Source organism: Panulirus ornatus, chromosome 53 (assembly GCF_036320965.1).
Source record: "Panulirus ornatus isolate Po-2019 chromosome 53, ASM3632096v1, whole genome shotgun sequence".
Classification (NCBI taxonomy): Eukaryota; Metazoa; Arthropoda; class Malacostraca; order Decapoda; family Palinuridae; genus Panulirus; species Panulirus ornatus.
The window spans coordinates 8,471,896-8,484,241 of record NC_092276.1 but is presented as its reverse complement, the minus strand read 5'-3'; the positions used below and the strand labels follow the sequence as shown (position 1 = coordinate 8,484,241).

General features: G+C 51.2%; 2 protein-coding genes across 8 annotated transcripts in view; one reads left to right on the top strand and one right to left on the bottom strand.

Moving 5' to 3' along the window:
* The window catches only part of atl (atlastin GTPase), a 281,407-nt gene that overhangs the window by 99,055 nt on the left and 170,006 nt on the right, over positions 1–12,346 (bottom strand). The window lies entirely within an intron of this gene.
* On the top strand, positions 3,091–6,730 carry LOC139765221 (protein O-linked-mannose beta-1,2-N-acetylglucosaminyltransferase 1-like). Of its 2 annotated transcripts, none has more exons than XM_071692539.1 (3): positions 3,091–4,111; positions 4,236–4,536; positions 5,061–6,730. In XM_071692539.1, the coding sequence occupies exons 1-3, from the start codon at positions 3,987–3,989 to the stop codon at positions 6,666–6,668; spliced, it is 2,034 nt and encodes a 677-aa protein (XP_071548640.1). In that variant the 5' UTR covers positions 3,091–3,986; the 3' UTR covers positions 6,669–6,730. The 2 variants fall into 2 exon arrangements, with proteins under 2 accessions (XP_071548640.1, XP_071548639.1); XM_071692538.1 differs by having other exon boundaries at positions 3,093–4,111; positions 4,233–4,536.

The following is a 12,346-nucleotide window of genomic DNA, read 5'->3' as shown; positions in this document are numbered from 1 at the left end:
CCTGCCGCCGATATAATGGCCCATCCCGGCCAGCGCGAGACCAGTACACGGGAAGACCTGGAAATTGTGGGCTCCACTCACAATGTGAGAGAGAGAGAGAGAGAGAGAGAGAGAGAGAGAGAGAGAGAGAGAGAGTATAAGCAACCCCCTCCTGCCCCAGGCAGGGGTGGGGGTAAACAGAACGCTCTTGTCTTCCGTTCGGGTTTTACCGAGAGCCTATGAGGCAGTCTGCTTCCTGACGCGGCCTCGCGCATCAGTTCGCCTGTGGTGTGTGTGTGTGTGTGTGTGTGTGTGTGTGTGATCGTACTTGCCCTGGTACAGAAGCTGTATTGCTGTACTGCATGTATATTGTGGCTGGGTATTTCCCAGCTACTCCAGCTATTGCTACAGTGGATGTGTCAATGCATGTCCACTACGGCGACGAGGGCGCGCCCCACCCCAGGTGCCTCCAATGGTTGGTGCGTAGCGAGACGCCTACGCCCGTCACTGCCAACCCTGGTCCCTCCCTCAAGAGACGGAAGATCCTGCTGGAGAGCTGGTAAGCGTCTACGACCGGACGTCCGGGAGTTACACACGTCACGGAAGAGGAAGGTGAGGTGAGGGAGGGAGGTGGGTGAGGAAGGTGGGTGAGGGAGGGAGGTGGGTGAGGGAGGTGGGAGAGGAATGTGGGTGAGGGAGGAAGGTGGGTGAGGGAGGAAGGTAGGTGAGGGAGGGAAGTGAGTGAGGAAGGTGAGTGAGGGAGGAAGGTGGGCGAGGGAGAAAGGTGCAGCTACATGTTGACGACGACACTGAGGGAGGGAGGTGCAGCTACATGTTGACGACGACACTATCACTGGTAACCAACCCTTCGGGTATTGCCACAGAAGAAGCGGGGAGACCCAGCTTCCTTCCCCGTTCTGACTGGTACAATTTACAGTCGCCCATACACCCGCACCCAGGCGAACGGGGCGCATGGATATCTCAGATGAACGGGGCGTTTGGATTTCCCAGGCGAACACAGGACATGGATTTCCCAGGCGAACGGGGCGCATGGATTTCCCGGATGAACGGGGCGCATGGATTTCCCAGGCGAACGGAGCACATGGATTCCCCGGATGAACGGGGCGCTTAGATTTCCCAGGCGAACGGAGCACATGGATTTCCCAGGCGAACGGAGCACATGGATTTCCCAGGCGAACGGAGCACATGGATTTCCCAGGCGAACGGAGCACATGGATTTCCCTGGCGAACGGGGCGTTTGGATTTTCCAGGTGAACCCCGACAGGTGTTTGCAAATGGGGCGCTTGGATCACCGAGTTCTCCAAGGGAATTAAGAATCCACAAAGCTCCAGCCTAGGTTTAGGTTTACTGGGAGAACACTTACTGCTGTCACGACGGACCCGGAGACGCGCTATCATTGGCCAGCCGGGTAGGACACCTGGCGGAGCTTGTTAAACACCAGTTCCCTGAGGTGAGATCATATTACGGGTGGAGGGCATGTGTGCGAGTAGGAAGAGAGGAGAGTGAATGGCTCCCAGTGAAGGTTGGTCGCGGCAGGGGGGGTGTGACGTCACCACGTCTAATTTGTTTATGGATGAGCACGAAGGCCATTATGAACAACTGTCCGTCTGTCATCATAACTAATTCAGGGCTACGTATCTCTCACACATGAAAGACTATCAGCTTGTGAAATGAACCAATCTTGTAACAATTTTATACTTGCCCACTGTGGGGGGGGGGGGGGGAATCGTCAGACAAAAGAAACACCTTTGTGGCCCCAGTAATCACTACCGCTCACAGGATGAGCATGGGGTGCACAATACACCTGCCAGTGACACTGGCACAAAATCAAAACTGAGACTCGGAGAGAAAATATACCGTGGTTGATGGCGAAGGTTCCAGTTATCGCTCCCTGGGAGGGAAGCAGCGACAGGAGGAGACCTCTATATTCCAGGCTGTTTCCCCGATCATGAGGAACCCTTCGTCAGGAGGCAGGCCGACCTTCTGATGGTAGTGTCATCGTTGGCAGCGTGACTCTAATGCCAGGAGGGTGGTTCCTGCAGGGGACGCCCTGATTCGAGCATTTATGTACACCGAATGTTCAAGGGGACCTGGTCCCTCTCAAGTGACTACACTGTGGAGACGCTTCACAATACTTGTGAGTCACTAGCGTGTCCCAGAAAGGCCCGGAGGGGCGCCTCCAGCAGCCCCTCCATCAGTAGTCTCGCCGGGGAGCCGAGGACGAAGCTCAGTCTGGGCTACGACCGCCAGGTCTGCTTAATGACGCAGACTCTACCGGGAAAGACACAGTGGAGGGACAAGTGGCGTGGTGTGGTGAGATGCAAGACCTTGGACACCGTGGTTACCGACCACCCCACAGACCTGGTTACCACCCTCCCACCATTCGTCCCAGCCTCACTCTACGGACAGACGTGCGCTTCTGGTGACCCGAGTGGAGACGATGGAGACTTACAAGCTGTGGAGCGAGACGTACCCATGGAAACCCTAACATGATTCGCTACGACGCGAAGTGGCTGAGGGATTTTTCGATACCTGGAGAAGCTTTTCTGTAACTTGATTCTACTGAACAATACTCAGGTAATTGGTGCCAATACGATGCACACAGTATTCCACTGGAACTGATTTTAATACTAGTGTAAAACAAGGACTTCTACCACTGACTCAGACTGATGGTTTCTTACTGGGCTTTAAATGGGAATCCATCTTAATGCTGGCTTTTCATACATACATACATACATAGATACATACATAAATACATACATACATACATACACACACACACACACACACATATGTTCTATGAAGGTGCGCGTTCATATGCACTTTATTCGTATACACACACACACACACATATATATATATATATATATATATATATATATATTGACAGTAGGATTCGAACCGGTACCATTTATGCATGAGCTGGGGACACTAACCACAAGGAAACCCATATTAAATACACTTAGAAATACAGCGTCCGGCCCCCGCGTGAACACTCAAAGCACCACCACAACGGCAGGAAAAAAGCGGCCACCAGTTACCTCCCCTGGGCTAGGGGATCCGGGGGATGCCACGACCGCATCCTTACGTCCGGGTACGAGCATGACAACCACGAACCTCACTCCGTCAGTGGTGGCTGGGGTGCCACGTCTGCTGACACACCCTCACCCTCACCCTTCGACCTCCCCGAGAGAGGAAAAGCAGGAGTAATGGCGGCCGTGTCTCGCTGGCGGTGCTATAAATAACACCCCACGGTTGTGTATACACAGACACACACAGACACGCAGTGAGGATCCTATACACAGTGAGGGGTCCGTGGAGCCCTCCACGGGGACGCTTCAGTCCCACAAAGGACACTGCTGGTGGCGGTAGCGGCGCGTCGGTGCGTTCCACAGCGACAATAACCACGTGAAGCGTAGCGTCAGAGTGTCCACGAGTCTCGGCTTATGTTCGGCCAGTGTAAGTAGGACGGTCTAGCACCTTGTGTCCGACGGCCCGGCCTCCCACCCGACCCCTCACTGGGTTGGGACGAAGGCCAGGCCGTCATACACGAAAGGGCCATAACGTCGTGCTCAAGGGCATCGTCCCGTCGAGTTCAAGAGTCGTACCGGCGAGTACAAGGGTCATAACGTCGAGTACAAGGATAGTATCGTCGTATATAAGGGTCGTATCGTCGAGTACAAGGGTGGTACCGTCGAGTACAAGTGTCGTACCGTCGAGTACAAGGCTCGTACCGTCGAGTATAAGGATCGTACCGTCGAGTACAAGGGTCATATCGTCGAGTACAAGGCTCGTACCGTCGAGTACAAGGGTCGTTCCGTCGAGTACATGGGTCGCACCGTCGAGTACAAGGGTCGTACCGTCGAGTATAAGGATCGGACAGTCGAGTACAAGGCTCGTACCGTCGAGTACAAGGGTCGTATCGTCGAGGACTGTATCGACGTGCTATAACATCATCAAGTTCCCGGCACCACAACCTTCACACCATGAGGGCACCAGGCGGCGCCCCGTCCTTCGTCCACGTTGTGGCTGTGACGATGGTGATGCCAGCACTGCCAACCCCAACCCACGGTGCCCAGCCAGTGCTCCACCTCCCACAACCAGAGGAAAGGTAATCAGCCAAAAAGACAGACCTCCCGTATCCTGTGTTATTCATTACTATGGCCTGAACGCCCTGTGTATTCTGTGTCTGTAAATCATAGTTTGTAAGCCGAGCATCCCCTCACCCGCAGCAGTGGCGGCAGAGTCTGGCCCAATAGGAACAGCAGTAGTAGCAGCAGCAGCGTCTCCCCCAGCGGCAGCGGCATGATCGGGGTGAGGGTGTGGTCCAGCTTCAGCGGGTGGGGCGTCACAGTGGAGGGCGGGTGTCGTCACCACCACCATATCCTCACCTGCAACAACACTACTACGTCTCCCGCTGATGTGGCCAGCCAGGGCGTGGCTCTGCCCAGGAACGAGGACCAACAACCCCACCAGGAGGAGGGCATCACCCTCACCGTACTCAACCAGCGCCAACCCACCGTCATCTTCAACAAGGTGGGTGACGTGCCGACGTTTCTAAATAAAACCACAACTGTAGCTACGAGAGACGAAAATCGCATCAACATGCCATAATTTGAAATCATGCATTTAACCCACCAAAAAAAAAAATATTTATAAAAGCGATTCCTCCAACGTATAAAAGTTAAATCTTCTAAAAAGGAGGATATTTACCATCCATAACTTGTTTCCAAAACTATCAAGCAAATGTATGTTCCCGTTCACCAAGCCATGACATCAAAAAAGGACAATGACTGGGTGTTGTGAATGTCGGGAAAGCGGGGATGGCTGCCATTGTACCATGGAACAAAAGAACAACAAAAAAATGTACATAACGTGTACAGGTGCTCCTGTTCTTGGCAAGTGCTGGTCCCATTGTGAACCATGATTTACAATTTTTGTTGTCTGTGCATGTGTCCCCACTGGGGCAGGACTGGGTCCACTGACAATGTTTGTTGTCTGTGCAGGTGTTCCCACTGGGGCAGTACTGAGCCCACTAACAATGTTTATTCTCTGTGCAGGTGTTCCCACTGGGGCAGTACTGGGCCCACTGGGCAGACCTGGAGTGGCACTTGTCACGCGTGGCAGCGGGACGCATCGTGGTCATGACGGTAGCAGTGTCTGGCACTGTAGGTCTTCGTCACGCTGCCCACCAACTTGCCCAACTTGGCTCACTCTTCGCCCTCCACCTCACGCCCTTAGCACACTGGACATGGGTCTTTGTCAAGGGCGGACGCACCATCTCCGAGACGGCCGTCATCCAAGGCCACGCCCCACACCACGCCCACCTCATCCTTCCACTCTCACTCCTGCCAACACCTTCTGACAACAACAGTTACCTACAACACCAACGATGGCAGTACTGCGCCGCCCACGGTGCCATGGGCGGCCTCTGCGACGAGTACAGTCCTGACCCACTACCTGGACCCACTGCTGGGCCCGTGGTCCACCAAGCGGCCCTGGCCAGGGTGCCCGTAGTGGTCACGGCAGGCAACAGATACCAGTATCTCTACCACACCCTCACCACCCTCCTGGCGGCACCAGGGGCGCAACACGACAACCTCCTGGTCGTCCTGGGCGACGCCCCACCAGCCACCACACAACTCCTCCGTCTCATCAACGTCAACTTCACCACACTTCCCGTCCACGGCCGAGACAACAACAAGCTCTTCCGTTACTACCGCAGCGTCTTCCACCTCGTCGCCCACACCTTTCCCGACACCCCCGCCGTTATACTCCTCGACGAGGACGTCCAAGTCTCCCCCGACTTCTTCTCGTTCATGAGCCAGACGCTCTGGCTCCTCCACGCCGACCCTACGCTGTACTGCATCAACGCCTACGGCGGGACTAAGGATCTCTCTCACGACAAAACCACAATATTACGAGGGGATAACCAGGTTTCCTGGGGTTATGCCGTCACACCGGCCTTTATCAGGGAGGCCTTACAACTCTGGCCTAGTCCAGAGCTGGCGAAGGGGCCCCTCCAATACGACTTCTGGCTGTACAGCAACGTTGCTCGGGGACGAGAGTGTGTGTTTCCGGACGTGAGCCGCACCTGTCACTATGGCACCGGGGTGAACAGCGTCCCCTGGACGACGGAGAACATATTCCTGGAGAATCCTGTGGTGCAGGAGAGCTGCGGCGTGGCGCTGGCAGGTGTGGAGCGTTTACAGCTGCCCCTGTGGCGCCGCGACCTAGAAGCCAGCATCAGGGGCGCCACACCCATCCTCCTCAACCCCTGCAGCCGAACCTTCCTCCCGCAGCCCCACCGCCCCGCCACCTACGTCTTCTACGTCAGCATGACCAAAAAACCAGACGGTACCCCAGACATTCGAGACTACTTCCACGTGGCCCACTGTCTCGGGGCGTGGAGCTTCTCGCCCATGTACCTCCACAGGGGCGTTAGGACACTGAGGCCCTCCGCCCACACCACACTACACCTGGTGGGCGTGCCGTACTCCCCGTACTCCTACCTCCGCCCGACGCACGTACCGGTCTGGTCAATGATCGCTCTTCCCGAGGCCCAGAGGCAAATTGTTCACGACCGCTTCCGAACCAAGACACCCATGATCATCGCCAACTCCAACACCACCGAGGAAGATATCATAAATTCTCTATCCACAGCGTAGCCATGATGATGCCAACCATAAAAGATTCGAAGACATAAGAAACATTAAATTCCTCACATAAACCGTTAGATCTCAATAGCCTCACAGGATTAGAATCTGAAACTTCGAGGAAAGTTGTGGGCGGCTTCCACCTCCCGGCTCTGCTGGTAGGGGCAGACAACTATGTGCATCCTACAGAGTATCTTACAAGAATGGACCACAGTACGATATCGTAACGTGTGTCTGCCTTCACGTAACTTACCTAACCCTTACCCCAACACCACCTACGCTGGTCTCACCTCACCTACAATAGACTAACTGTATAACCACAACCTCCACTCTATCCTGGGGAACCAACACATAACATCACAAAGTCTGCTTCCGAGAACCTGAGGGTGTTGAATATATGCAATAATTCCGCAGTACCCAAATATCTGGGGTGGTTCTTCGTCCACCTCTCCATCAGCGGGAGTGGAATCATAAGCCTTCCGTCCCATCAATTCACCAGGCACCATCCCTCTTCCACCATCCCATTATATCGTCCCCATTACTGCTTTCCCATCTCCGATCAGTCTAATGTTACCTAAGACGTCACTGGCACCTGAATGTCCTTATCAAGGCCCAGGCATCATTTTTGGCCATCCCTCTCGCGAGCTGTGTGGACTATGTCCCCTCCCTACTAAGGCTATGGACCCGAGGCACGCGTCTGGCTGCTGCTTCCCACACTTTCTCTGTGGCGACTGACCACACGAGGATTGACCGTTATGACTGCCTCCTCCTTTCCCTTAGAACAACGAGGCTGTGGAATCCCCCTCCCTTTTCCATGCCTTTCCCTATAACCTTTCTACCTAATAAGGTCTCGTCAACAAACACCTACGGAGCCTTAATTAACTTTTTCATCCTTTTCCTCTTACTTCACTCTCGTATGACCCCGAGATGACCTTGATCTGTGTTGACCGTATGCCATGTCGGGTACGAGAATCATCAAACGTCATCCACGCCAAAACCAACTTAACGTAAACCAAACCGATACCAACCTAAACGTAAACCGAACCGATACCAACCTAAACGTAAACCAAACCGATACCAACTTAACGTAAACCAAACCAACACCAACCCAATGTAAGCCAAAACAATACCAACGTAAACCAAAGCGATACCAACCTAAGGTAAACCAAACCGATACCACCTAACATAATCTACGACCAAATCAACATATTGTAATCTACGACCAAACTAACCTAACGTAAACTTCAACCGAACCAACATAAGGTAATCCACGACTAAACCAACCTAACGTAAACCACACCCAAACCAACATAACCTAAACCACACCCGTACTAACATAACCTAAACCACACAAGAACTGACATACTGAACCACACCCAAACCAACAAATCGTAGAGGACGATATGTGCCTCCCTTCCCCAACACTGGCAGAGGGCGATATGTGCCTCCCTTCCCCAACACTGGCAGAGGACGATATGTGCCTCCCTTCCCCAACACTGGCAGAGGACGATATGTGCCTCCCTTCCCCAACACTGGCAGAGGACGATATGTGCCTCCCTTCCCCAACACTGGCAGAGGACGATATGTGCCTCCCTTCCCCAACACTGGCAGAGGGCGATATGTGCCTCCCTTCCCCAACACTGGCAGAGGACGATATGTGCCTCCCTTCCCCAACACTGGCAGAGGGTGCCTCCCTTCCCCAACACTGACAGAGGACGATATGTGCCTCCCTTCCCCAACACTGGCAGAGGACGATATGTGCCTCCCTTCTCCAACACTGGCAGAGGGTGCCTCCCTTCCCCAACACTGACAGAGGACGATATGTGCCTCCCTTCTCCAACACTGGCAGAGGGTGCCTCCCTTCCCCAACACTGGCAGAAGACGATATGTGCCTCCCTTCCCCAACACTGGCAGAGGACGATATGTGCCTCCCTTCCCCAACACTGGCAGAAGACGATATGTGCCTCCCTTCCCCAACACTGGCAGAGGACGATATGTGCCTCCCTTCCCCAACACTGGCAGAGGGTGCCTCCCTTCCCCAACACTGACAGAGGACGATATGTGCCTCCCTTCCCCAACACTGGCAGAGGACGATATGTGCCTCCCTTCCCCAACACTGGCAGAGGACGATATGTGCCTCCCTTCCCCAACACTGGCAGAGGGCGATATGTGCCTCCCTTCCCCATCACTGGCGTGAGTCCCTTCATATCATACACTGGTGCCAAAATGAGAGTAATAATCAGGCTCGTACAGGAAACAGCACATGATTATGAAACAATAATAATAATTATGATAATAATAATAATAATAATAATAATAATAATAATAATAATAATAATAATAATAATCTACTCACATCCACTCTACAGCCGTCAAGTACAACCTGCGTTATACTCTCGTATAACACAGGATGGCTTACCACTGTCACTCAACCAACGCTCCGACCATACCAGGTATGATTCACACAGGACCCGCACGCGACAATGGCTCCTAACGACAAAAAAAAAAAAAAAGAAAAAAAAAAACACATCAACCCAAAGCCCATAAAGTCAGTCAACGCCTTCAGAACACTTCCCGGTAGTACCAAGAAATGGACAAGATAAAAGAATAAATCAATCTCCAAATGGTCCGCTCCAGCCTAATGACGCCTCACCTCCTTTCGTCATCCACCACGTCAATGGCAAACATAACGAATCCATAAATCACGCAAATAACACACAAACGTTTGCTTTCCTTCTTTTTTTCTAACATTTACGAAACAAAGATAGAAATCCCTCGAATGCTCCCTCACCTTGATGGAGCTAGAACTCAAGTCCTCTGCAACAGCAGTGGATCCCTCCCGTCCAAACTACTCCATCCATAACCAGGGGTGAGCGGGGTGTGGCACGGTGAGGGGTGTGGCGGCGGAGGAGGAGGAGGAGGACACGACGGGCAGAGGAATGGCGGAGGAGGACACGACGGGCAGAGGAATGGCGGAGGAAGAGGAGGACACGACGGGCAGAGGAATGGCGGAGGAGGAGGAGGAGGACACGACGGGCAGAGGAACGGCGGAGGAGGAGGAGGAGGACACGACGGGCAGAGGAATGGCGGAGGAGGAGGAGGACGACGACGACGACGGGCAGAGGAATGGCGGAGGAGGAGGAGGAGGACACGACGGGCAGAGGAATGGCGGAGGAGGAGGACACGACGGGCAGAGGAATGGCGGAGGAGGAGACACGACGGGCAGAGGAATGGCGGAGGAGGAGGACACGACGGGCAGAGGAATGGCGGAGGAGGAGGACACGACGGGCAGAGGAATGGCACTGTGGAGGGCTGGGTTGGGTTGGGTTGGGTGTCGTGTGACGGTGGGAGGAAAAGGCGGGCGTGGCGATGGTGGGGCAGGGAGGGAGTGAGTGGCAGTGGAAGGGGGGCAGCTGGGTGGGCGTGGTGCCACTGGTAAGCCACGCCACATGGGCTGGTCTTCTCCCACGACAACCATACAACGATCTCTCTCTCTCTCTCTCTCTCTCTCTCTCTCTCTCTCTCTCTCTCTCTCTCTCTCTCTCTCTCTCTCTCTCTCTCTCTCATCGGTCCAGCTATTAACCAGCCTGCAGGCAAGCGAATCAGCCAACACGCCAGCCAGCCAACCAACAGACCAGCCAGCCTAAAAAGGCCAGACAGACAGCCAACAGACCAGCAAGCTAACAGGCCAACTCGTCAGCCAACAGACCAACCAACCTACAGACCAGCTAGCTAACAAGCCAACTGACCAGCCAACATACAGACCAGCTAGCTAACAGACCAACTCGCCAGCCAAAAGACCAACCAACCTACAGACCAGCTAACTAACAGGCCAACTCGCCAGTCAACAGACCAGCTAGCTAACAGGCCAACTCGCCAGCCAACAGACCAGCTAGCTAACAGGCCAACTCGCCAGCCAACAGATCAGCTAACTAACAGGCCAACTCGCCAGCCAACAGACCAGCTAGCTAACAGGCCAACTCGCCAGCCAACAGACCAGCCAGCCTACAGACCAGCCAGCCAACAGACCAGCTCACCTACAGGCCACTCAGCCAGTTAGCCAGATCGGCTCAAGGGACAATCTTAATTCCAGGTAAACTCAGAGCATATTTGATGTTAATCCTAAGTTTATTCAAGGAAATATTATCTTAATCCCGAGTAAACTCAAGGTATAGTCTGTTAACCCCGGTTAACTATATACACCATACCAGTCTCTACCAAAACTCAAGGTACACCACAAGTTATCCAAAGTAAACTCAAGGTACACTACAAGTTATCCAAAGTAAACTCAAGGTACACTACAAGTTATCCAAAGTAAACTCAAGGTACACTACAAGTTATCCAAAGTAAACTCAAGGTACACTACAAAGTTATCCAAAGTAAACTCAAGGTACAGTACAAGTTATCCAAAGTAAACTCAAGGTACACTACAAGTTATCCAAAGTAAACTCAAGGTACACTACAAGTTATCCAAAGTAAACTCAAGGTACACTACAAGTTATCCAAAGTAAACTCAAGGTACACTACAAAGTTATCCAAAGTAAACTCAAGGTACAGTACAAGTTATCCAAAGTAAACTCAAGGTACACTACAAGTTATCCAAAGTAAACTCAAGGTACACTACAAAGTTATCCAAAGTAAACTCAAGGTACAGTACAAGTTATCCAAAGTAAACTCAAGGTACACTACAAGTTATCCAAAGTAAACTCAAGGTACACTACAAGTTATCCAAAGTAAACTCAAGGTACACTACAAAGTTATCCAAAGTAAACTCAAGGTACACTACAAAGTTATCCAAAGTAAACTCAAGGTACACTACAAGTTATCCAAAGTAAACTCAAGGTACACTACAAGTTATCCAAAGTAAACTCAAGATATAGTCTCTATCATTCTCTATCGGAGTCAAGGTAAACTCAGTTAATTTCAGTATATTCAATATATACTTAACGTTAATTCCAAACAAAGATAAGGTATACTCTTAATCCTTAGTAAACTCAGGGTATAACTTATGTTAACCTTTAAGAAACAGAGTACAATCTAATAATCCCAGATAAACTCAGAGTCTGTTAATCTTTCGTATACTTAAAGTATATTTTGGTAATCCTTAACATACTCAAGGTAAACAATCAATGCCTATTTAACTCAAAGTAAACTATCGGTAGTTTAATACCACCTAAACTCAGCGATCTAATGTAATCTCAGTTACACTCAAGATATACCATCTTAATGATGAGTAAACTCAAGGAATAATCTGTTAATCACAAGCTTAGGGTATACTCTATCTTAATCCTAAGTAAACTCACGCAATATTTAACATTTATCCTTAATAAAATTAACACATACTCTTTTGTTAGTCCTAAGGTAACTCAAGTAAACTATTCAAATCACCCGTAAACTCAAAGAATGTTTTAGATTATAGATTAATCAACATTAAACTCTAAGTATACTATGTCAATCTTATGTACACACAAAGTATACTCCAAGACGAAAGTCTCATAGAATCTATATGGATGGTCAGATAAACCCAGAATATATTTAAAGTATACTCATATACACGAACCAAGCCCTTACCTTAAAAGAATCGTAAATAACAGTCAAGTAAACCATGATTTTTAAGAATACATTCCAATATATAGACTGAATGCACGAGGTAAACTTGTGATCTAGAAGTACACCCAGAGTAAACTCAA